The sequence below is a fragment of the Microcaecilia unicolor genome, chromosome 10 (genome assembly GCF_901765095.1).
Source record: "Microcaecilia unicolor chromosome 10, aMicUni1.1, whole genome shotgun sequence".
In the NCBI taxonomy this organism is placed as follows: Eukaryota; Metazoa; Chordata; class Amphibia; order Gymnophiona; family Siphonopidae; genus Microcaecilia; species Microcaecilia unicolor.
Genome location: NC_044040.1, coordinates 68,859,137 through 68,885,350, shown reverse-complemented (window position 1 = coordinate 68,885,350; position 26,214 = coordinate 68,859,137). Strand labels below are relative to the sequence as shown.

Sequence of the window (26,214 nt, the reverse complement as noted above, 5' to 3'; positions counted from 1 at the left end):
GTAAAATCCGGAGTACACACACAAAAAAAAGTTTGAAATGAATGGAAACAAGTTGCTTAAGGATTTCCTTATCTTACTACTGCTTTTAGCCGTAGTGTTCAGCTGTAGTGGCTTAAAACATGAGGATGAGCAAGTAATTCCCATTCTAACTAATTTGCCATGTCACACAAAAGTTACGCATCGCGCTGAACATCAGCCAAGAACCCTTCGAGAACATAACTTCCCCGAACCACCAAGACTGAGAGACAAACAAAGGATTCACAGGAGTACCCACAATATGCAAATGCTACCTGATTCTGATACAATGCACAGACTTAACAATCGAACAGTATCGCCCAATAAAAATAGGTTACGTCAACGCGAGATCAGTCTTTAACAAAGCAGAAACTTTAAGAGCTTGGGTGGAAGATTTATTAGGGGTCCTGTTCCTAACTGAAACATGGCTTTGTGACAAAAACGGCCCAATTCTAAATGAAATATGCTTGCCAGGATACAAAATCGCCCACCTGGTAAGAAGCAAAAATAAGGGAGGAGGCATTCCAATGATCTATAGATCCTTTTTCAAGGTTAAAATCATATCAGAATACAACTCTCCCCCACTTAGAAATATTTGCCTGTACGATACAAGACTCCTCTCTCAGCCATTCATGCTGTATTCTGTGCTATCATCCCCCTGGCAAATGGTCATTCTTAAACAGGTTTCACAGACTTCGTCTCAAACGTATGCAGTACCCATTACGGTGTAATACTAGTAGGCAGTTTCAACCTACACCTTGAAAACCCAGGAGACGCAGACACAAAAGCGTTTAAGGACTTCCTCGAACACTAGGATTTCATAATCCCAAATGCAACTTCCACACATGCTAAAGGTCATGCCTTAGACACAATTGCACACAGAATCTCAGAGAACCAAAGTTTTGCAATAGAAGGACTAGCATGGGAAGAAGTACCATGGTCAGACCATTATAAAATGAACCTGACCATAAGCTGGAAGGAGACCTGCAATAAAAAAAAGAACCAAAAACAAGAACATTTTTCACACGAGGGAGGGTAGATGGACATCAGTTCTAGAGCCACATGTACAATGAGCAATGGTCCTCTAAAGCCAAAACCACACAGTTCCTTATTGAATGGGATCACCGAACCCTAGTCATTCTAGATCAAACAGCTCCACTGAAAACAATAAGGATAACTAGGCAAAAAGCAGTGCCATGGTTCAATGACATTCTAGGAAATCTAAAACGGGCTTGCAGAAAACAGGAACGCCAGTGGAGAAAGAACAAATCAGATGCAAATAGACATGCATGGAAATCAACACTGAAAGAATACAACTCAAAACTATCGCTGCCAATCAGACATGGTTGACTTTTGAGAAGCCTCAAACCAAACTCGTCCAACGTATGTTAACCAAGTTCTTAGCATACTGCATGCTAGACCCATGCCCTAACTATGTAGTAAGAGAAGCTCCTACTCTATTTTTGAATCACCTCACACAATACACAGCCTTTATGCTAGACAAATGAAAAAGGCAATCTATTACTAACCCCCATTCCAAAAAACAACAAACTTAGTAAAAGTAACATTACGGTCTGTGCCCTGAAAATGGCAAGGACAAATCGAGGTCAGGTATACATATAAAGTATTGCATACAAGTTTATCTTGTTGGGCAGACTGGATGGACCGTACAGGTCTTTATCTGCCATCATGTACTATGTTAAGAACTACAGGCCAGTGGCGTCAGTCCTCCTAATAGCCAAAATTATGGAGGGAATTGTGGCAAAACAATTAATAGACTACCTAACTAAACACTCCATTGTACACAAATCACAATCGGGCTTTAGGCCACAATAAAGCACCAAAACCATCTTGGTAACCCTACCTGATAATCTTAGAAAATATATTATTCCTACAATTTGACATGTCATCAGCATTTCACATGGTTGACCGCCAAATATTGCTCAGGCTATTAGATGAAATAGGCATTGTGGCAATGTTCTAAGCTGGTTTACGAGATTCCTAACATCCAGATCCAAGTGAAGATGGCCCAAACACTATCGACACCCTGGAAAGCAATTTGTGGGGTCCCTTAGGGATCTCCCTTATCGCCCATATTATTCAACATAATGATGTTACCACTGGCAAAGCTCTTAAAGGAAACTTCCACCCCTTCATTTACGTGGATGATGTGTCCATATATATTCCCTTTGAAAGAGATCTGAATGACATAATGGGAAGCATCAGAAAATGGATCCTGGATCATGTTGGAATCCTGGGCAAAAGCCTTCAAACTGAAACTGAACAGGGAAAAAAAACCCAGTTTCTAGTGCTTACGTCCCCATACTGCAAAAACACCTTCTCCAGCATCAATTTTAGATGGAATAAAATACCCAATCCAAAACCACGTGAAAATCCTAGGGATCACATTAGATCAAAAAATTACCTTTGAGACTCAGGCTACACTTACAACCAAAATGTTCAAGATAGTATGGAAATTGAGAAGAATAAGAAATTACTTTCCTAGAGAAACATTCCACGCGCTTGTTCAGTTGATGGTCCTTGCTCACATAGATTATAGGAATGGAATTTACGCTGGTTGTAAAGAAGAAATTCTGAAAAGCTACAAACCACACAAACATGGCAGCAAGATTAATATTTAGGAAGTCTCGTTTTGAAGGAGCCAGACCATTGCTACAAGTCCTGCACTAGCTCCCAATAAAGGAGCGTATCTCTTTCAAAACATGCACATTGGTCCACCGAATCTTATTCGGACTTGCCCCAGACTATATGAGAGATCTAGTCGACCTCCTGCTGAGAAACGTGAAAGAAAGAATGCAAAACTTTCTAACCCTACACTTCCCAAGTTGCCAGAAAATAGTATGCAAGTCCATATATTCAGCGTGATTCTCCTATCAATGTACACACATGTGGAATGCACTTCCCGAAAACCTCAGGTGCATAAATCGATACCTCAGCTTCCGCAAACATTTCAAAGCTGCCTTCTTCAGAAAACTTTACTACGAAGACAACAACTAAATCAGAATCTGACTTGATCAAAACATAATAGATTTAGCATCCACTACTGTATTAGTTAAAACAGACTTTCTGCCCTTCTCCTGCCTGCTGTGTATGCTCCAAATGGTTTGTTAAATCATCTGATGTTTCCTTGTAATCTACATTGAATCAATGAATATTGGAAAATGTGGGGCATAAATATTATTATAAATAAAATCCATAAATAATGGCATGCCTACGTGTGCATAAGTTGCACTAAAAAGGAAAAGTGTGCATGTACTTTCTCTTTGAAAATGATCTCACCAGGCACACGCGTATGCCTGCTATTTAGTATGCGTAAAATTATCCCACAAGTGTACATGCATTTTTTTTTTTAAACTCAAAAGTGTCGCAGAGGTCTAAACTGTCTATCCCATAACCTCTCTGTGAGAGGGCATGTACCTGCTTAAATTCTGGGCAATTTTATAGGAAGCCATATCCATGCATACACCATTGCTTAAAACACATAGATAGTCTAGCGAGACTACCTCTAGAGGGCAGAGACACCATTTTGGAGGATGTCATTGACCCAGGTGGCAGTGAAAGGACTGCTGCTGCCTGGAAGCACTGATCTACCATTGACAGACCCCAGGATGAGCCTGGTGGGGGGAGGGGGGGTCAGGTAAGAAGGCAAGGATCAAGAAGGGCAGGGTGTGGATGTTGGCTGGAGGGCAGGGTTTTGTTGCTGGGAGATCTGTGGAGGATGGGGTGGGTAGGGATCGTTCATCGTGAGGTGGGATTTGGAGAGAGTAGGAGATGGTGGCTGCCCGTGCTAGCTACTGCTGCATGTAAGACAGTGCCTGTGTGGTGCATGCAGCCTATGTGGTGCGTGCACTAGTGAGTGGAGGAATGGCCTAGTGGTTAGAGCACCGGTCTTGCAATCAAGAAGAGGTGGCCGGTTCAAATCCCACTACTGCTCCTTGTGATCTTGGGCAAGTCACTTAACCCTCCATTGCTTCAGGTACAAACTTAGATTGTGAGCCCTCCTGGTACAGAGAAATATCCAGAGTACCTGAATGTAACTCACCTTGAGCTACTACTGAAAAAGGTGTGAGCAAAACCTAAATAAATAACATAAGTGTAGGGTGGACGCTGGGTATGCCCCTTGCATTTACTCCACCAGCTTTGCACTTCTTATGCTATAGTTTGGGCTACTACCGCACAGAAAGTGCAAAACCTTATTGCATGTCAATAAAAGGACCCCATAAATGGCTTTGAAAATTATCCCTTTTATTTATGTAACTACTACTGCTTTGTTCACCATTACAGGAAAAACTTTATTAACTGCCTTTATTGAAGAGCAGAGGTGTTCCTACGTCGGCTGCCACCCGGGGTGGATCGCCGCTGCTCCCCCTCCCACGAATCACATCACCCCGCCGCATCACCTCCCCTCCCCAAGCGCATCGTTCTTACCTACTGGGGGTGCAGGGAGCAGTCGCGTGGCTGTCAGTTCCGCCGGTTCCCTACTCTGGAACAGGAAGTAATGTCAAAGGGAGCAGGGAGCTGGCAGAACCGACAGCCGTGTGGCTGCTCCCTGTACCCCCTTGCAGTATGCACCTGGGGTGAACCACCCTGCCCTTGGTACACCACTGTTGAAGAGATTGTTAATGAGTTTTGGCTTATGTATAATGAAGCTTATGTATGTTCTGATAAACTGGAGTTCTGTGGTTAGTTAAACTTTACTTTTTGTGGGGGGGGGGGGGGGGGGTGGAGGGGTAGCAATTTTCTCTGCTCTGCATTTCCATTTTAATCAGAACTTCCCTTAAGGAGAGGGCAAAGGTGCTAGTTCTTAACGTACATGAAAGTAATAATACATGATTTTGGCCAAGTAACATGAAATGAAAAAATTGTGCAGTATTTGCTGTTAATGCATGTTTTGGCAATGTAGTGGAAGCTAAATTATGAGATGCAAATATATGCAAAGCAACTCATTATTATACAAATTGAATAACACAGCTATGATTTAGGGGTACTTTTTCCAAGCTGCATTAGGCGCTAAAGTGTACCTACCTAATTTAGTTTAAAATGGCATCCTGTGGTAACTGCCAAATCTGCACATGCTAAAAAATTATTTTTATTTTTTTTTGTTCGAGGAACTGGTATCAGAGAGCAGAGAATGAACATTCCTATGCTAAACAGTTAGTGCAGCTACATTATTGTGTGCTAATTGGTTAGTGCAGGTTTACCGCGTGAGCCCTTTCTGCCTTTAAAAATGTCCTTGAGCACATGGCCATTAATACATAGACTAGAAAATCAGCCATTTTACAGCTATAGTAAAAATGGCCTTAGTGCGTGGGAAATAGGGTGGTACTGAATATTTGTATTCGATTTGATTCAGACTCAAATGGTGCCCTGAGTACATTATTCGTATTTGGTGGAATAGTGATTTAAATACCAGTACGAATAATCCAGAGCTTCTACTGTGCTAAATCCTACTGAAATAAAATATTTGATCTCTGATTTCACGTGGCTTCAATACCCATTATTGGTATGTGAATTCAGCCAAATATTATTCATATTTATCTGAATAGTAAAATATGTTTTTCAGTACAGCTCTAGTGGGAAAGACCTGCAAAAGGCCACAGTAAGATCACTTGTTGTCACAGCTTAGTAAAAGGTCCTCTTACTTTCTTAAAGGGGCTGTCAAAAAAAGCAAGGAGCCCTCCCCCCCCCCCCCCCAAAAAAAAAAAAAAATCCTCCTGACATCCTCTCCATGGATTGACTTACTTACTGCTTACTACTAATCATTTCTATAATGCTACTAGATATATGCAGTGCTATACACATTATATGCAGGTACTTTTTTTTTCTTTGTCCCTAGAGGGCTGACAATCTGAGCTTTGGTACCTGAGACAATGGAGGGCTAAGGGCCCCTTTTACCAAATTACGGGAAAAGGGGACTGGTGCTGGCGTCGGCATGTGTTATACACGCGTGCCGAGGCCCCCTTTTACAGCAGCTGGTAAAAGGGAAATCTCGCCTTCCTGCAGGAAATTGCCATGTGGCAAGTAAAGCACTTGCCATGGTGCCATTTCAGGGGGTGGGGGAGCCCTTACCACTACCCAATGAGGTGGCGGTATGGGCTCCTGCGTTAACCCGACGGTAACCATTGCCTGATTACCACTGTAATTACCACTCTGGCGCCACAAAAGTACATTTTTGTAGCGCCAGAAATGGCGGCACGCTAGAGGTAGGAAGTACCACCAGGCTACAGACTGGCCTTCTCATGTTTTCCCTTAGAGAGCTATTTTCTGATTACTACTATATCAAATGATTATGCCTAAAAGCACAGAGGCAGTCTTAGGCTGTGCTGCCTGGCTCCACATAAAGCACAGGCTGCATACAAGCTAAATATCCTGGAAATAGCAGATGGCAATGTGGGTTCTAGAAGATGAATGACCATTTTATTTGAATTTTGCTGACGTGTCTCAGAGTATTAATCCACATTATTTGTTGTTGACAGCAAATAGACATCAAAAATGAAAGAATTGTTCTGGCCAGCACAGCAGATACTGAAGTAAAGGACTTGCCCAAAAGGATCCCAGAGGATGCTGCACGGTATCATTTCTTCCTCTACAAGCATTCCCACGAAGGCGACTATTTGGAGTCCATAGGTACAAACTGTCTTGTATTTCTGCAGCATTGAGCTTCTCATCAAACAGGAGATTTTTAAAGAACAGAAAGTTAGGACCATGTGCTTCTAAGAGAGAGAGAGAGAGAATTCCTGAGCCACTGTTGGTGTTGGCAGTGTACAATGGCTGGTCTTCTGCGCCATTTAAGCCACATTAGATTAAGAGTTCTTTGGTATATCATATAAAAATCCCTGCACTAAGCAGTACACGAGAACAACCACAAATATGTCTCAAGATGTAAAATGTTAAGACATGATATAGTTCACATTTTGTGGTATCTATTTAGTACTATTTGCCTGTTTCTTTGGAGAATATGGGGCTCATTTTCAAAGCACTTCAAAGCAATTTTCAAAGTTGTATAGTATCCTACAGAACTTTGTAAGTCTAAGACTTACAAAGTTCTGTAGGATACTATACAACTTTGTAAGTCTAAGCAGTGGCGTAGCTACATGGGGCCACGGGGGCCCCTGGTTGGCTGGTGGGGTCCCCAACCCCCGCCAGCTGAAGGCTTCATCCAGCGCTGGTCTGTGGCGGTGCTGCCGCATATCCTGCCCTGCTCTCTGTTCCCCTCACGTCCGGCATACTCCTTTTACTGAAACTGAGCATGCTGGACACGAGGGGAAGAGAGAGCAGGGCAGGCAATGCAGTGGCGCCAGAGACCAGCGCTGGGTGAAGTCTTCATCTGTGGCGGGGGTTGGGGACCCCCGCCAACCAAGGTTTTTGCGGCAGCGGTGCTTTAGCTGGCGGGAGTTAGGGACCCCCACCAGCCAAGATTACAGCAGCGGCAGTGGGTAGGGAGTGGCAAGGCGGCTGGGGGGAGCAGAGAGGGTGCGACAGCGACCAAAATGTGCCCCTCCACCTTGGGCTCTGGCCTCCTCCAACCTCTGGCTACACCCCTGAGTCTAAGTTCTTTGAAAATATGCCTCGGTGTCTCCAAATTGGGGATAAGGTTCCACATACCAGTACCATGATGGGAAAGAAACTTATAAGCATGGGGCTGGTGGGAAAATGGGGCATGCATGGGTCAGGTGGGAGAATGGTTCTGGGGCTGAAAAGGGGGGCTCTAATACAAGACATGTGGATGAAGGGGGCTGGAACTGGGGGCTGAAAAGGAGGGTAGGTGGGATAAGGGGGCTAGTACTGGGACTGGAGGCGGAAAAGGGGCAGGGGCTGAAACTGTGGGTACTGGGGGCTGAAAAGGAGATAGGGAGAAGTGGCTGGGGCTGAAGCTTGGGACTGGTGAGAGAAAAGGGCTGGGGACTGGGGTTGAAACTGGGGGCTGAAAAGGGGACAGGGAGGAGTGGTTGGGGGCTGAAGCTCGGGACTGGTGGGAGAAAAGGGCTGGGGCTGAAACGGGGGGACTGGTGGGATAGTGGGGCTGGAACTGGGGGCTGAAAAAAGGGGCAGAGAGAGGGGCAGATCCTAGATGGAAGGGGGAGCGAGAGGGAGGGCAGACCCGGATGGATGGGAGAGGGAGGGCAAATGGTGGATTGAAGGGGCAGAGAGAAGGAGAAGACAGTGGATGGAAGGGATAGAAAGGGCAGACAGTGAATGGAAGGGGCAGAGATAGAGGGCAGATGTGCACGGAAGGGGCAGGGAGAGATGGATGGAGGGAACAGCAGAGAGGGCAGACACTGGATGGCAGAGAGAGAGTGAAGACAGATGCTGGATGGAAGGAAGACAGTGAAAAGAAGATGAGGAAAGCAGAAACCAGAGACGACAAACTGTAAATAAAATATATATTTTTATTTTTTTGCTTTAGGATATTAGTATTGTAGCTGTGTTAATAAATGTTTATAATAGAACATATAAATAAGGTAATCTTTTTATTGGACTAATTTTAATACATTTTGACAAACTTTCGGAGAACAAAGCCCCCTTCCTCAGGTCAGGATAGGATACTGTAACAGCTGTATACTGTATTGACCTGAGGACGGAGGTTTTGGCCTCTGAAAGCTAAATGTATTAGTCCAATAAAATGGTATTATTTCATTTTCTGTATTTGTTTTATTTCTATTTGTTAATTTGTAAAGTGGTGATTGGTATTTGTTAGTTTTTTTTCAAATTTACATCTGTTGTCTTTATATTTTGCACAGTACTAGGGGACATTTTCTGTTTTTGTGGTGTGGTGTTGTATTGTATGCAGAGTCTGGCATCTTAGGGGTTCAGTTTAATTTTTGTCTAAATAGAAAGTTTAAATATTACTACTTATTCTGTAGTGGATTAGGGTGTATCTGTGTTTGTGAAAAAGACATGGTTTTCAGTTGGCATTGACTGTGCAGGATCGACAAGCCCTGGAGCTGGGGGCCTTGGAGCTCGGAGGGAGGGGTGGCCGGCTCTGGAGCTAGGGTGGGGGCGGAGCTAGTGTGGGGGCGGAGCTAGGGTGGGGCCCCGTCAAATTGGTCTGCATAGGGCCCCGCACTTGCTAAGACCGGCCCTGTAGGGTGTAATGTGGACCAAGGCTCAGTTGGAAATTCTTTGTAAATGAGCTGGTGGCACTAAGTATAAATTGAATAATTTCTGTATCTTTCTCCCACATTTTCCTTGCTCTGTAATTGCATCTTTTGGCACCCGAGGTGGTTCTTTTCTTTCTTCATACTGCACATTTGCTTGGTACAGATACTTCTAGTAATGCCATTCATGTGTTCTCCTGAATCACAATGTTGGTTTCCTTGCATCTTTTTGTTGGAATGGGAACGTCTCAGTTGATCGTGTCATCTTCATTCTCTCAGGGTCATATTTTGTGGTATAGTAATGTTATGTGGTTTACATAGCTTCCAGTAGATGAATCCTGCTACCATATTGTGGTGTTCGTATACTCAACACCTAATGATGAGATGTTAACGGTTTCCAGTTCTGTACTACAGAAGCTGCATTTGTCTGTTTTATTTTGTCTATTTTACCTTCTTTTTCTGTGCTGGATGTAAACCATTTTGTTTGTAGTCCATTGGCCTATTATCTGTATTTATTTATTTTCAGCACTTGATATACCACAAGTGATCCCTGAGGCAACCAGTGGCGTAGCTACAGGGGGTCAAATGTACAACCAGTGGATCCAAAAAAGTCCTCTCATAAATGGTGTTTCCCAAACAAGGTCTTTATTAGAACAAATAAAATGACCCGACACGAGTCGTGTTTCGGCCTCTAGGGCCTGCCTCAGGGGTCTATAGCTACAGGGGGGCCACTGGACCCTGGGCCCCCTCAAACTGGCTCTGTTTTTCAGCGCCATGCACGGCGCTGAAAGCAGGACAGGGAGCCAGTAATGTAAGGCAGTGCGAGTCAAACGGTTTAGCTGACGGGGGTTGGGGACCTCCATCAGCCAAGGTATTTTCCAGCGGCCGGGGGGGGGGGGGGGGGGCGACCGGCAGGGGAGGGGGAGAAGTGGTGGCGACAGGGAAGAAGTGGCGAGGTGGACCAGAGGTGGCAGAGGCAGAGAGGCAGGCCAAAATGTACCCCCCCCACCATGTGCTCTGGTCCCCCCTCCCGTCGAGGTCTGGCTACGCCCCTGGAGGCAACTATGTAGTTTACAATTTCTAAAGTTCACCTGTCCTTAACTGTTTCTGTGTCAGATCTTAATATTAGTGATTGCCAAAGTAATTTGTCATATTTGAGCTTTAGTCGATTGCTTGTTTAATATTTGCTGGTCCTATTCTTAAAATTTATTTTTTGCTCCTCAAATTTTGTTGCCTTTTCCCCGATGTGTGCTAGGTGATTTCCCACTTATTCTTTGAAATCATTGAAAAACTTGTGCAAGGTTTTTCAGGGTGAGGTTTCACCTCCTTCACCTTTCTTTTTCAGTTTTTCTTTACTCCATGCCTGGATACAACTGCAGTATACGAGAACGTATGCTCTACTCCAGCTGCAAGAGCCCCTTATTGGAAGTTCTAGAAAAACAACTGCAGTTGGACGTAGTTAAAAAGGTAAGTATTGTTTGCTTGTTAATGGAAATATACAAAGTACTAGAAACCTACCATATAAACTCAAGATCACTACTTAAATGGTGTATAATAGTGTATATTGTGCTCAGAATGCCAACACATGGAACACAGCCATAAAAACAGCTTAAAAACATGCCGCTGGGAGCCACCATCATTGCACAACCCTCCCTACCTACCAGTCAGAAGAGGCACAATGTATGACTTAAACAATACTATATATAAAATGATAAACGATGGTACTTAGCTTTATACTGTCAGAGGTATCGTGCCGTTAGGCAACCCAGCGAAGAAAGTTGGCTGTTAATCCATAGGCATCCTCATTATCTTTTTTTCTTTTTGTCTTTGCTCGTGCTGGTGCTAAAATTCATGAAATAGTGCTTAAACGTGCTGTCCAACATCAACTGTTCAATGCTTTACACGTTCCCAACTTGCTGCATGTTTCACCAAAAAGGTGTCCTCAGGAGAACGCACTTCGCAAACTGCATGACTCTAAAATCAAAACATTCATTAATGATATCATCCACTACTATATAATCATCAATTTGTAGATATAAAGTAATAAAACGCTGTATACTCGCAATAGCATGGAGACTCCAGGAAGTAAACAGTATTCTGTTCCCACCCAGATGGAAAAAACGCCAGAGCATGCACACACAATATATATCGTAAATGAGGTCACAATCCTATCAGCATCACACGTGTGTGATCGTCCACCAGTCAATGGCTTTGTTGAAGCCCTTGGAATATGTAGTTTACCACTCATATATAAACTGAGCTTCTCTCCTCAATAGCTGAGAAACTACATTGCCACCACTAGTTTGTTGGAGATGAAATAATATCACAAAAGACAAATCATCCTCACAGTGTCCCGTCTCGTCCCAATGCCCTACTAGAGGGGCTTCACTCTTATGGGTACGTAGATTGCTCAAATGTTCTCCTATGCGTTTTTTGATCTTACGTCTAGTTTGTCCTATGTACCACATAGAGCAGGGGCACTTAATACCATAGACAACACATGCTGTATTATAGTCCGTTTTTCCACTTAGTGCCATAGTACGATTAGTAATAGGGTTTGTAACCACTTTGGTCTCCCAGGCATATCTGCAATACAGACAACTACCGCATTTTCTGTGTCCCCTCTCTTCATTGGGTACAGACTCCACTCTCCGGTATTTGAACATCTCACCTAAATTGCGAGATCGTGTATATGCAAATCTAGGTGCTGTGGATATGCCATGCAACTGCATCATTGGCCAATGATTTCTTATGATCTTCTTAATGTGGGTGGTCATTGTAGAATGAGGTTAAACACAAGTAACAATGTCATCATGAACTGATCCCCGCCCCTTTGGGGCCAATAGCCATTGTCTATGGTTGCTAGCCACTCTCTTATACACTCTATTGATGGTCTTACATATGTGTAACACTGCTGCCGCCGGGGACCAACAGAAGACCACCTTTAAGGTAGACTGGTACAGGGCAGGGGGAGGATAGATGCTGGATCTTGCTAACGACAGGGGTTGGGAGTGGAAGAAAGCAGAAGAGATGCTTGGAGGAAATGGGAGATGTTGCCGTGTAATTAAATGTTTTAATCACTATTAATAATCACTTGCAGACCTAATGAATATATCTTGTACTTATTTATTATGGATATCTTATAAATGAGACCAGTTAGGTGTGTCTTAATCAGGGGGGAGGGGGTAAATGGAGCACTGTGGCACACAGTCTAGCACTTGTCACATGTGCCCAATTTCTTCCCAAAATACAAAATGAGAACAACATGAAACTGAAATATTTACATAAGACTAACCAAATAAAAGTTTATTACTCAAAGAACTTAAATTCCACATAGAAATTTCATAGGTCTTCCACTGGTTGGTTGTCCATGGGAGACCAGTGGAAACAAAACTTTCTGGATAACTGATTCTGTTTTTCCCCTCATGGTATCTGAAGCAAGCTTTACCTATCAGCTGAGACGAGTATTAAGATTAGTCTGCTATGTGACTGTCAATAGATGAGGTGGTGCAACTACATTATGCTGACACACAAGCTTCTGGTTTTCATTATGGAATGCCCTTCCTGGACAGTCTTGCCTTTGTGACAGTTTTGTGCAGTTCAAGAAATTATTGAAGACTAGACTTTTTGTGGCTGCATTTTCTTTTCATTTGTTCTGACGATGTTATGGGGAATTTGTTACTTTGTACTTGGATGGAGGGGGAGGGAAGAGAGAGGAAGTGAGAAGAACATGGATGGAGGAGAGGAGAGGAGAAATTCTGGACATAGAGGGAGGGAGAGAGGAAAAATGCTGGACATGGATGGATGGATGAGAGGTAAGAGAGAGGAAGGAGATGCATATGGATGGAGGGGAGGGAAGAATAGGAAGGAGATGCATACTGATGGAGATGAGGGAAAGGGAAAAGAGAAGAACTGCACATGGGTGGAGAAAATAGGCAAAAGCTGAATCCACTCTATACCTCCTCCAGTCAAGTCTGCGGAGGACCCAGCTTTTACCTATGGATGTAGGGCAAGAAATGAAGAAGAAAGGAGGCAAGTAAAGAAATAAATGGAAGGGAAGCCCTGGAAATGGAGTTAAGGGAACAGAGAGCAGCAGAATCAGAGACTGGGACCAACATGATCAGAAAAACAGTCACCAGACAACAAAGGTAGAAAGATCATTTTATTTTCATTTTGTGTTTGTAATATGTCCAATTTGAGAACTTACATCTGCTGTCTTATTTTGCACTGCGTATACTGGAGCTGTAACAGCTTACAGAAATTATTTATAATGAAAAAAATCACAAGTTATTTTTTTTCTCCTATACTGGTATAGTATTTTCAATGATACCTGTTTATATGCGCCATGGCTGGTATAAGGGGTGTGGCTACTATAGGGGCGGAGCCATAGTTGGCGACCCCACCCATAATGAGTACCAGTACCTTTTTTCCCACAAAAAAAGCACTGATGATGTGTATTGGGTTGTGAATGTTTTATTGGAAACAGGTGGTCTATAAATTTTTAAATAAATAAACACAACCGGTTTTGGAAGTCTGCAGCATTCGCATGCAGTTCAAAAGAAGAAGCAGAATGAAACTAAGAAAGAGCCGCTTGAAATTTCTCATTGACAGCACTGGTGACTGATAAAGTCCTGATACTCAGTCCTGGCTATGAACACTAGTTTAGTTTTGGTTGCATAGCTGCTTAGTCTTCCTTCTCTCTCTCTCTGACTGCCATGGCAGCTGTGAATGATATTTCAGTTATAATATTATGTTTTGTATTTTTAGCCTGCTTTTCCTAGCAAGGCACAAGGTGACTTACAATGTTAGTATTCAGGTAGACTAAACCCCTTTCCCAAAGACCTTACAATCTAAGGGGACAGTTCTATAAAGCAGCGCCCCCTTTTGGGTACCCCAGTGCAGCACCCTGCTTTTGTTATTAGTGCAAACGCGCATCAGCATGCCCGAAAGAAAGGCATGCCAGTTAACACCAAATCCAATGGCAGGAGTAAGAGGGAGCTTCTAATTGTGCCACTTAACACATGCATCTGATGTTCTGTAAGATATGCATGTTGATGGTGGACACACTAATGGCTTGCCCATGCCCCACCAATGTATATGCCCTGATTGGATTAGATGTAAGTGCAGGATAAGGCACTTATACAGTACCTTACAATCATAATAGTGTGTAATGCATTAGCACACACCGCTGCCATTATAGGTGCCCCCTTGCATGCACAAGGCATGTGTACCTCCACACACCATTTCTAGAATTGCCTCATAAGTTAGTATTTATTTATTTAGAACATTTATACCCCGCTTTTTGCCACTGAAAGCAGCCCCAAAACGGTTTACAATGAACTGAGAAAACAATTACAATGACAGGAGAGGAGGTAGAGGAACAGAGGAAGAAGGGAAGGGAAAAGAGTCTAAAATGGACTGTGGAAAGCCAGGCATCAAGATATATCAAAGTGGCTGGAACAGTTCCCAACAAGGCACTGTAGGGGGTCCCAGCGAGCGCGGACGAAGTGCCGAAGAAGCGCAGCATGCAGCCTGGAGAGGGGAGGCGGCCACTGGAGGCAGATGACAGCAGCCAACAGGTCCGGCAATAACTCTGCTGAGGAACAGAGGATGCAGTCTACCGGAGCCAAAGGCAACATCTGGTGACTCAGTAGGAGGCAAGTCCCCCTCAAGATGCAGCTATGCACAGTATATCTCCCCAACGTGATGAAGGCCTCGATGCACAGCAGCCAGCCACAAGCAGCGCAGACGACCATTGCGGACCGGAGCACGCCGATTGAAATGCTGAGGGAGAGCTGGGACGAACAAACCCCGGGAAGGAGCCAACCAACAGTTTCCCACGACGTGGGGAGCCGGTCCTGGCACTCCTGGACCCAAAACTGCCACACCGATGTAACCGGACCACTGACATGACGTGCAAGACGAAAAAGAAAACCGCTCCCCTGATTTTCCGGTCCGAACCAGATATTGACGAGAAAATTAAACCTCTGCGGTGCCCAACGAACCTGGTAGGTGCAAAATCGGGCCAGTATACAGCCAAACAACAGGCCAGCTCCGCGATGGTATGTGGAGCTGACGAGAGTTAAGCCCGTTAAACAGTGGCCATTTTAGAGTATCCAGGGCAGCAAGAGAATGATGTACTCAAGGTTACAAGAAGTGTACATGGAGGAAGTGGGATTTGAACCCTGGTTCTCATTCACTTGAATTCAGTGGTTCTGAGTCCAGTCCTTAAGCTACACCCAGCCAGTCAGGTTTTCAGGATATCCATAATGAACATGCTTGCAAGAAATGTGCCTACAGTGGAACTAGTGCATACTCTTTGTGGACATCCTGAAAACCTGACTGGCTAGTTGTGTCCCAAGGAGTGGGTTGAGAACCAGGGCAGGATTAAGGCCCTTTCACATGTGTAATTAACGGTTTCCAAGGTAGAATTTTGTCCTGGTTACTGCTAGCAAAATGAAGTACCTGGCGTGGAAGGAAGGATATAGAGCCACCACAGCCTGTAGTGATCTGTCCCCCCCCCCACCCCCAATCTAATCTATGCATTGCCCTCCAGTCATCAGGAGCAGCTGGTGAGCAGTGCTTCTTTCCAGCTGCCTCCTGCTCTGCTGGCTTTCTCAATAGTCAGTCACGTAAGGCCCAAGCTATAGGACAGTGGTTCCCAAACCAGGTCCTGGAGGCACCCCAGCCAGTCAGGTTTCAGGATACCCCCAATGAATATTCATAAGAGATTTATGCACTGCATGCAAATCTATCTCATGAATATTCATTGTGGATATACTGGAAACATGACTGGCTGGGATGCCTCAGGACCAGGTTTGGGAACTACTGCTATAGGCAATTTAAAATGTACTTATATAACAGTATGGGGCCCACTGCTTTTCTTTGCCCAGCGCTTACCAAAGGGTTAATCCTCCCTTTGAGAACCTCTGCTTTAGTCACTAGGCCACACCACCTTTGTTGTGACTGGTATTTTCACACTTTGAAAGGACAGAAATTAATATAGCATGACTATGATCGAACAGGACAACACGCAATCTTCATCCAGTCCGACCCTCCACTTATACCTCATAAGATCACTATACAACTTTGTATTTGTTATCCACTGACTGGGCAAACGCCTTTGACGGTACTATGTAAGGCACATTGAGCCTGCAAATAGGTGGGAAAACGTGGGGTACAAATGCAACAAATAAATAAAATAGCTAATAACTTTTATGCACTTCCAGCAGGTCAGATTCAAAGCTCTGCAAGCCTCTGCATCCTTACAGTCGGTGACTGAGCCAACTATTAACCACAGCTTTTAAAGCTAATGATCATTTTTCCTTCTCTCTTGACAGATTGAAATAGATAATGGCGATGAGCTGACTGCTGATTTCCTTTATGATGAGGTTCATCCAAAGCAGCATGCCCACAAACAGAATTTTGCAAAACCAAAAGGACCTGCAGGAAAGAGAGGCATTCGAAGACTAATCAGGGGTCCAGCAGAGACAGAAACACCTAATGATTAACACATGCCTATTAGGAGGGAGCAAAAAAAAAAAAAAAAAAAATCTCCAGTCTTTAGTGCTGAAGAACTGAAATTCATTCCACATATTTTTGAAAAGAAACAAAATTACTGCTGTCATATGATTTGTATTGTCTTGCTTGCCTTTCCAACTTGGAAGAGTTATGATTGTAGTAAAATGTTTTGTTTTGGTTTTTTTTAACTCTGTTTTATGCCTTTCCTAATATTCTCTCTTACCACTGGGAAAACTAAATTTGTCTCATCTTCCTAATCACAGAACTGAAGTCTTGAGTGTCACATTATCGCTGGGGTTTACTAAGCTGGTAGCGCAGCTGGCTGTGCGCTAGTGCCAGCATAGCCCTCTCACTTTGAATGGGCTGTGTTGGCAATGCCACATGGAAGCCGCTAGTGCGGCTTAGTTAACAGATCCCTAAGAGTATCTATCTGAATCAGTTCATATATCCAAATTAAGTCCCATGAACATGGGATATTCCTATCATAGAGGAAATAAGTTCACTGTACATGTTTAAGGTTAACACTTCTCTCCTTCCTAGCCTCAACCACTACAAGAAACTGGCAAATGTTGTATGAAGATTATAATGAATGTGTTCAGCTGCTTTAGTTTATTTCTATTTCTTTTTAGATTTACAGAATTTATTTGAAATCTAATGAAAAGACTCTAATTTTGTGATTTGTGGTATATAATTCAAGTCCTGTAAACTGAAGTAATAACACTACATTTCTATGACACTAAATGTTATGTTCTATTTAAATCAGCAGTTCCTTTTAATCAACTGTAGGTTCAAGTCAACGTGGATCGTGATGTGTGAAAAATTCTCCTTGGAGGCATATTTGAATCAGGTTCATAGCAGCCAGTGACCCACAATACATGTAGCAAAATATAATTTTTGTGGCAAAGACTGGTTAAAACAAAAAAACATTTATTCTTGTCAAAGCTTCATAGAGGACAGTGTACATGAAACCATTACGGTACTGTATATTGCGCAATAGAAGTGTGCATAAGTTTGGTTCTTGATGAATGTCACTTTTTTGCCATAGTCATGTGACCTTTTGAGATGAAAACTATGCACACAAGAAATTAAAAGGTGTGCCATCACTTCTATGCATATTAATTTGTAGGTGTACACACGCACAAGCAATTTGCATGTATTTTACAGTTTTGACACCCAATTACACGCTCATGAATGAACATCCCTACTCAAGCAGTATATGGTTCCATGATTTTATAAGATACTGAAGCAGTGCCTCGTCTGAATAGCCAAAGTCAAGGAACTGGCTCTTGTGCTTTTGTGAAATTATTTGTAACCATCATGTCTGCCATGGGGGTTATACTTTCAGCTTGTACATCAGTAATTTCTCCAGCAGTTCTCTAGCACAGCTCCAACTCTAGATTTCCTCATCCAAATTTCAACACAAACCAGTCAGATTATTTCACTCTGAAACTTAAGCTTGAGAAGTTCATTGTTAAGCACTGTAGCTGGAGTCTTTTGTCCTCCTTGTTGTTTCTTGAAGCTGCCCCTCAATTCAAATTAAGTTTGCCTTTCCTTGACCTGCAAGATTGGGTTATACTGTTGGAAGGCAGCCTACCATAATGGGCAGATGAACTCTAAAAATGTACTGAGTTTGTTAGTTAGTTGAAAATATCCTTGTGACACACTCTTGAGTTCTTGCTGTTGACTAATTTTTTTTTAAAAGATGATCATTTGCTACTTCAGTTTTATGTATAAAAGACAGCTACCCATTTAGACAAAAAAATTGTATGAAAAGCACTTTATGTGGAGGTCTGTATCAACAGGTTATTTGAAGGGTCCAAATAGCACTTTGTAATCTTGAGACCAGGGATGGCCCAAGGCAAGACGCCCCCCCCCCCCCCCCCCCAGGCATTTTACCTCCTCACTGTGACATTCCAAACCTGGCAGCGATTCCCATATGCCACCCGCCTCTTCCCTTTACTGCGGCTGCCTGAGCTTCTGACGAAACAGGAAGTTACTTCAGAGAGGAGGCCGCAGTAAAGAGGTGGGTGCCGTCGGCAGCAGGGTAGCATATGAGAATTGCTGCCAGGTTTGGACTGTAACCATGACAAGGTAAAACACTCCTGAAGAGTGGCATCTGAGGCCTAATGGTCGGGCCACCCCTGCTGCAGACGGTAACTACAGAATGTTAACTTAAAAGGCATCATCCTAAATTTCCTAAGGGCTTTGAAAGCATTAAGGGGCACTAAAGTGCATTAAAAGTTTGCAGTTGCCAAGTATTAAGGGCTAAAATTAATGTGTGATTTGCAGTTTCTTGTATGAAATTTCAAGTTAGAAACACTTCATGGGGATTTAAAACTGGCACATGCCTTCTGAAATCTTGGCATTGAAAAGCAGTAAAGTTAATGGTTTTCTTGCATGTTGATTCTTTACCCATCGATGTTGCTCTCTCTGGTCACTATGGCATCTGGGTTGTGTTCCATTTGAATTCTGCAATTGCCCAAGGGAACAATGAAATGAGAAGAAACTCTAGGTACAGTGTAAAGCAAAGGATTTCTTTGAAGTTTGAATCAAAGGCATGTGGAAAGTAATTTTTGGTGCCTAAAAATAGGCATATTGGTTACAGAACATTGCCGCTGAAGCTTTTTATATAAAGAAAAGTATAGATCATTGGAATAGCAAGTGAAATGTGCTCCTATATTTAAGGTGCAAGCACTAACACCTGCAATAGAGCTGGTATAAATAGCTCACACTTAAGATTATAAAATGCTGTACTATATCAGGGCCCCCAAGAGGGGGGGGGGGGGGGCAAAATTCCCCAGGCCTCCAAGGGAGGCTTGGAGCCAGGGCCTATCTCTCTCTCTCCTGCTGGGACCCGAGTGATTGTGTCCCGACAGGCACAGGAGAGAGAGAACTCCAGTGCCGCAGCTGGGGAGGACCCGGTGGAGCAACTTCAGTGCTGCTCTTCTGCCCAGCTGCGCGGTGGCTTTTCCTTTCAGGGCGCATGCTCGGTTTTGAAACAGAGCATGCCCCGGGAGAAAAAAAAAACATCTGTAGGGGCAGGCAATCTGTAGAAGAGCAGCACTGGAGGAAGACAAGGTATTTTGGCAAAGATCTCGGGGGGGGGGGGGGGGGGGGGGGGGCAGCAACCCTACCCCGGTCCTGGTAGCGGTGACCCTGCCCCAGGCCCGGTTCAGTCTCTCGGCGGCCCTGTACTATATACATCTACTTTCACAATCTCTATCTGTAGCTATGGGCTCTGTCTACACTCCACCTGCAAAATATATGCCCTCAAATACCGGCACATAGTTACAGAAAGAACGGTTTGTAGCTACATGCTAATTTATGTGCGGCTGTGTTCACGTTAATGTGTGTATGGATAGAATACCAGCATGTCTACATGAACTTGCCCTGTAAATCTAGGCAGCTTGTTTTAGGATACTGAATTGTAATGAGGGTTGTCTTGTCTTTTCAAGCTAAAACTATTTTTACAAAGATAACTGCTGATTTAAACTTGGACAACACTGCAATGTATTAAAATGAAGATTCTGTTTTCATGTACTGTACTGCAGTTTGAGGTGCTGGTTAATAAATGAAGGCATTTTGACAGCAAGGCTGTGTTTAATTTTTTGTAGTTGTATTGGGGAAACTGCATTAGATTTAACTCAGTTCAGTGTTTTTTTTTTTTTCAGTTGTGTAGCGACAGGGGGCACAGGCCTACCCTGAATGACCCACCAAAAAAGTTCAATACCTCTGCTGTCTACTGCCCCCAGATCCAGCATTCCCCTGCTGTAGCCCGTCAACATAGCATTGTGAAGTCTGCCGAGGAAGCTTGGGATATCGCTTCAGACTTAAGAAGCACTTATGTAAGGTGGTTGTATGACTACTTTTAGGGGTTCACTGCTTTTTACCCCTGACGCAGCCTGAGGGCAAAACGTGGCCACGTTGGGTAACCTTGTAATAAACCACTTCTGTTACCCTCTTGTTCTATTTTTTTGTCTTTTTTGATCTGCTTTTTTTTCTTTTGGTTTTCTATAATAATGGGCATAGATTTTAGAAATGCCTGTAACCACATCCCATTTTCAACTCTGCGACTTGGAAGTTACGCGCACCAAATTGCTGAATATATTTTGAAAGTCGTACGTATAAATTGTAATTAATGCCAATTAGTGCTAATAGCTTAACCTCACCGATTAGCTAGTTAACCAATTACATTACATGCACTGTTATATAATACGCTTTGATTTTCATGCGGAAATTAAGGCACAATACATAGAATTTCAGGGCAAGTGCCATTTAGCTAGAATCTCAAAGAAAACTGCAATATTTTAATTACATTATTTCATGAATGTTTGTATAGCTTTTCATTAGTTACAAGTCATGATAGCTTTGTTACAAACATCAGCATTCCATAACATACTGATTCTTAATTTGCTTTCTAACCATAAATTAATAAAAGATTTGTCCTTGCAAAAGGTTACGACTTGCTCTTATGTAAGTATGTAAATGTGCATTGTACAATTCCTTCCCATCCCTAAGAGTATATAAGACAATTTAACACTTATGTCAGAGGAAAGTCTTAAAACCTTTGCAAGGGCAAACTATGCCCACTTCCACCCCCAGGTTGTACTGAATCAATTATTGCATTAATGAATACGTAATGAGCTAAAGAATTGATTTATCACTGGATACTTTATGATTCCCTTGATCACTCTGCATTCTAACAATATATCATCCCACTGGAGTGTAAATTATTGGCTGCACTCCCAGTGCCAACAGTGATCCTTAAACTGAATTCTATAAAAGGCAGAGCAAGTTTGAAAAAAAATGTAACAAGGTACATATTTATTTGCAGAATTAGAGAGGACAGTTTAAGAATTATATAGTTTGTTACAAAAATATATATATATAAAAGACGTTTTAATCCATTTTAAACTGTCAGGATGGACACCATCTTTTCCAGATCCTGTTGAACCTGTAACAAAAAAAAAAAAGTAGAACATTGAGAAAAATATTGTGATAGCATATATGTTAAAAAAAACATAGTATAGCTCAAACACTGGGAGATGCCTCACACACAAAAGAAATATACCGTGTTTATGACAGGTCTCTTATTTTTCATTTGATGCAGACATCGGCTAGCTAATGAAAACATTTCTTCGACTGTATGGGAGTATTCTTGCTCTATATTTTCATCAATGTAATCTTCAATTGTCTTTTCTTCATCTTCAATTTCTTCTTTGACATCAAGCTAAAAGCAAATTAAGATACTACAGTATAACTTTTTTTTAAGGATTTAACTAGGTCATAAGTAATCTGACAAAAAAAAAAAAACACCACCACTACAATATCCTTCTGTTGAAATCAAGATGATGAGTTAGTTTTAGAAGAACTTTCTTTGGGGCAAGGTTAAAAATTTCATGCACTACATCCTATTTGCTGCTATGCCCTTTACTAGTTGCCATAAGCTACAAAGGGGGTCTTTTACTAAGCCATGGTAGCGTTTTTAGCCCGTGGTAGAAGTCAGCTTGCAATAAATGCTAAGACGGCTGTTATCTTCCTGTGGGTGTCTCGGCGTTTACTGCCAGCTGATTTCTACTGTGGCTTTGTAAAAGACACCCAAAGGGTGCAATTTTCTCCAACCTTAATATGGCTACCAGAACTGTATAACGTAGCTATAATCTTTACAAAAAGCATGCATGGAGGAGGACAGAGCCATTTATAACAGAAAATGCCAATTTAAAAAAAAAAACCCTCAGAAAGAAAAGGAGGGAATATAAATGCTCAGGTGATTCTTGTAATCTAAGTCACAGCAAACAGCACACCCTAGGCTCCTGAATGGAATCAACTGGTCAGTAAAAATCAAATTACTTTGGAAAGAGGTCTTTAATAGTCACCTGGAAATTATTTCTAATTATTTGGTTGAAGAGACAAAGAACAGTACCAGTAATTGTGGTTCTCGCGTTTCATCCAGTGCTGGAAGTCCTGTTATTATTTCTAGCAGAACCTATGAGGAAAATAGAATATAAGCTACTTACTTTTGTAACCTTAATTTTAATCTTCAAGAACTGTTTAGGACTCTGAACAAGCACTATGTAAATCAAATTTTTATTCAAATAGTAATCAGCAATTCAGACACACATTTTACTATTCCAAGAGCTAGTTTATCCATGACATGCCACAGAGATATTAATTTTTACTGAATTGTTAAGTGTACGGTAATGCCTTTTAAACCAGACCTTCAACAAAGTAAAAGGTTGGTAACAAAACTGTTTCATTTTTTAATACAGATCAAACAATTGTATAGGCCAATTCACTTTCCAGCAGATTCTATATAGTGCACAGTTGGCCACTGTTTCATCCTTCAGCACCTAGCTCTCATATCTTGGACCACTACCCAGCGGTTAGCCAGAGGGTAATTGCATAAAGCTTTTCTGCAGGTAAAAGAGATGCTACAAGAATTCAGACACTTTGGGAAACAGAAAACAATACCATAGAAATAGAACTTATAAAATTGCTTAGCTTCCTTTGGAAGAGAAATATATTCCCAGAACTGAAGCTGCGATGGAGGCAAACACAAACAGTAAAAATTTTTTTTAGAAACATTAAAAGCAGGAAGCCAGCAAAAGAATTGGTTAGACCACTAGACGACCAAGGAGTAAAAGGGGCGATCAGGGAAGACAAAGCCGTAGCGGAGAGATTAAATGAATTCTTTGCTTCAGTCTTCACCGAGAAAGATTTGGGTGGGATACCGGTGCCAGAAATGGTATTTGAAGCTGACGAGTCAGAGAAATTTAATGAATTCTCTGTAAACCTGGAGAATGTAATGGGGCACTTCTACAAACTGAAGAGTAGCAAATCTCCTCGACCGGATGCTATTCATCCCAGAGTACTGATAGAACTGAAAAATGAGCTTGCGGAGCTATTGTTAGTAATATGTAATTTATCCTTAAAATCGAGCGTGGTACCGGAAGATTGGAGGGTGGCCAATGTAACACCGATTTTTAAAATAGGTTCCGGAGGAGCTCCGGGAAATTATAGACCGGTGAGTCTGACGTCGGTGCCGGGCAAAATGGTAGAGACTATTATTAAGAACAAAATTAGAGAGCATATTCAAAAGCATGGATTAATGAGACAAAGTCAACATGGATTTAATGAAGGGAAATCTTGCCTCACCAATCTACTGCATTTCTTTGAAGGGGGGAACAAACATGTGGATAAAAGTGAGCCGGTTGATATTGTGTATCTGGATTTTCAGAAAGCGTTTGACAAAGTACCACATGAAAGACTCCAGAGGAAATTGGAGAGTCATGGGATAGGAGGTAGTGTTCTATTGTGGATTAAAAACTGGTTAAAAGACAGAAAACAGAGAGTAGGGTTAAATGGTCAGTATTCTCAATGGAGAAGGGTAGTTAATGGGGTTCCCCAGGAGTCTGTGCTGGGACCGCTGCTTTTTAACATATTTATAAATGACCTAGAGATGGGAGTAACTAGTCAGGTAATTTAAATTTGCTGATGACACAAAGTTATTCAAAGTCGTTAAATCGCAGGAGGATTGTGAAAAATTACAAGAGGACCTTATGAGACTGGGAGTCTGGGCGTCTAAATGGCAAACGACGTTTAATGTGAGCAAGTGCAAAGTGATGCATGTGGGAACGAGGAACTCGAATTATAGCTATGTCATGCAAGGTTCCACGTTAGGAGTCACAGACCAAGAAAGGGATCTAGGTGTTGTCGTTGATGATACGTTGAAACCTTCTGCTCAGTGTGCTGCTGCAGCTAAGAAAGCAAATAGAATGTTGGGTATTATTAGGAAAGGAATGGAAAACAAAAATGAGGATGTTATAATGCCTTTGTATTGCTCCATGGTGTGACCACACCTCTAATATTGTGTTCAATTCTGGTCGCCGCATCTCAAAAAAGATATAGTGGAATTAGAAAAGGTGCAGAGAAGAAGGGCAATGAAAATGATAAAGGGGATGGGACGCCTTTCCTATGAGGAAAGGCTAAAGCGGCTAGGGCTCTTCAGCTTGGAGAAAAGACGGCAGAGGGGAGATATGATGGAGGTCTATAAAATAATGAGTGGAGTTGAACAGGTAGATGTGAAGCGTCTATTTACGCTTTCCAAAAATACTAGGACTAGGGGGCATGCGATGAAGCTACAATGCAGTAAATTTTAAACGAATCGGAGAAAATGTTTCTTTACTCAACGTGTAATTAAACTCTGGAATTTGTTGCCAGAGAATGTGGTAAAGGCGGAGTTTTAAAAAGGTTTGGACGGCTTCCTAAATTAAAAATCCATAGACCATTATTAAATGGACATGGGTAAAATCCACTATTTCTGGGATAAGCAGTATAAAATGTTTTGTACTTTTTTTGAGATCTTGCCAGGTATTTGTGACCTGGATTGGCCACTGTTGGAAACAGGATGCTGGGCTTGATGGACCTTTGGTCTTTCCCAGTATGGCAATACTTATGTACTTAAGGTATGCATGTAATTTACTTGAAGCACGTGTTTTTTTTAATGGAGGCTTTTATTGTATGAATGTACAATTGTCTGTTTTAGCTAGTTATTTGTTATATTTTATGAATTTTTGTATATTCCACTTAGGCAATAAACACATAATAAATTATTAAAGACAATATATATGCCTATATACCATCACAGCCTAGGTGCCCTGTTAAATTACCCTCCACAAAACCATCCTCTGCACTCATTTTTATTCACTTGCCTATTTATTTCACAGTCCTCCGCAGAGAACGTTGAGAGAATCCTGCTTTCCACTATCCAGTTCCTTCTGCTTCCTGGTTCTAATCTTCTTTACTCCAAATACTGCTTCGCCTTCTCTTGAGGGATTTTGTTGTTCTCAACTTAAAACTGTATTTATAACCAGGGCTGGGATTGATCTTATCATTCTTCATAGCTGGGGATTCTTCTCCTATGTCATATATTTGCCCAGGAAACACGGGACTGCAGGCCCTTCCTTTATTAAGATCCCTTTGTTTTGCTGGTACAGAGGCTGGGACTATCCCAGATTATTCAGGAATTTCTACTAGAGTATGTAAGAAACTTCAACACTTGCAAAATACAGTAACCAGTTTGATCTTTACATCAAAGAAATACTACAGAATTATTCCTCTATTGATATAGTTTCACTGGTTTCCAGTTCAGGCCCGTGAACTTTTAAATTGACCTGTTTAGTTTTTAAAACCATACATAGTTTAGTTCCTGTTCACTTTACTAAGCTGATAACTTTGGCTGGAAGATGGAATTATTTCATTTATCAGATTATCATGTGTTATTCTTTCCCTTGATTATGGGAATTTGTTTTAACAAAGTCTGGGATGGCTTTCTTTTTCCAGGCAACTCACATTTTGGAATGGGCTGCCTTTCTGTGTCAAGCAGCAGCCTTCCTAGTTTGTTTCAAAAGCACTTTAAAAAAAAAAAAACCTTTTCATTCCATTTATGAAGACTGTTAAATCTAAAATTTTTTGTTTTGATTTATATGCCTCTGTTCTCTGAATAACAACTTCCAGTGATTTTCTAGCTAACCTTAAGTAAACTGCTTTAAACTTATTG

The 26,214-nt window shown here is 42.1% G+C and overlaps 2 protein-coding genes across 6 annotated transcripts in view; one reads left to right on the top strand and one right to left on the bottom strand.

Moving 5' to 3' along the window:
* Positions 1–20,297, top strand: part of TWF1 (twinfilin actin binding protein 1) — a 102,379-nt gene extending 82,082 nt beyond the window's left edge. For both annotated transcript variants that reach the window (XM_030216203.1, XM_030216205.1), the window contains 3 exons: positions 6,513–6,663; positions 10,480–10,601; positions 16,475–20,297. In XM_030216203.1, coding sequence (XP_030072063.1) covers positions 6,513–6,663; positions 10,480–10,601; positions 16,475–16,645 — 444 coding nt within the window. In that variant the 3' untranslated portion in view covers positions 16,646–20,297. The remainder of the gene's footprint in view (positions 1–6,512; positions 6,664–10,479; positions 10,602–16,474) is intronic.
* Positions 20,298–21,458: 1,161 nt separating this feature from the next.
* Positions 21,459–26,214, bottom strand: part of IRAK4 (interleukin 1 receptor associated kinase 4) — a 47,149-nt gene continuing 42,393 nt past the window's right edge. For all 4 annotated transcript variants that reach the window (XM_030215998.1, XM_030216000.1, XM_030215999.1 and 1 more), the window contains 3 exons: positions 22,579–22,641; positions 21,727–21,885; positions 21,459–21,609 (listed from right to left, as the gene is read on the bottom strand). In XM_030215998.1, coding sequence (XP_030071858.1) covers positions 21,565–21,609; positions 21,727–21,885; positions 22,579–22,641 — 267 coding nt within the window. In that variant the 3' untranslated portion in view covers positions 21,459–21,564. The remainder of the gene's footprint in view (positions 21,610–21,726; positions 21,886–22,578; positions 22,642–26,214) is intronic.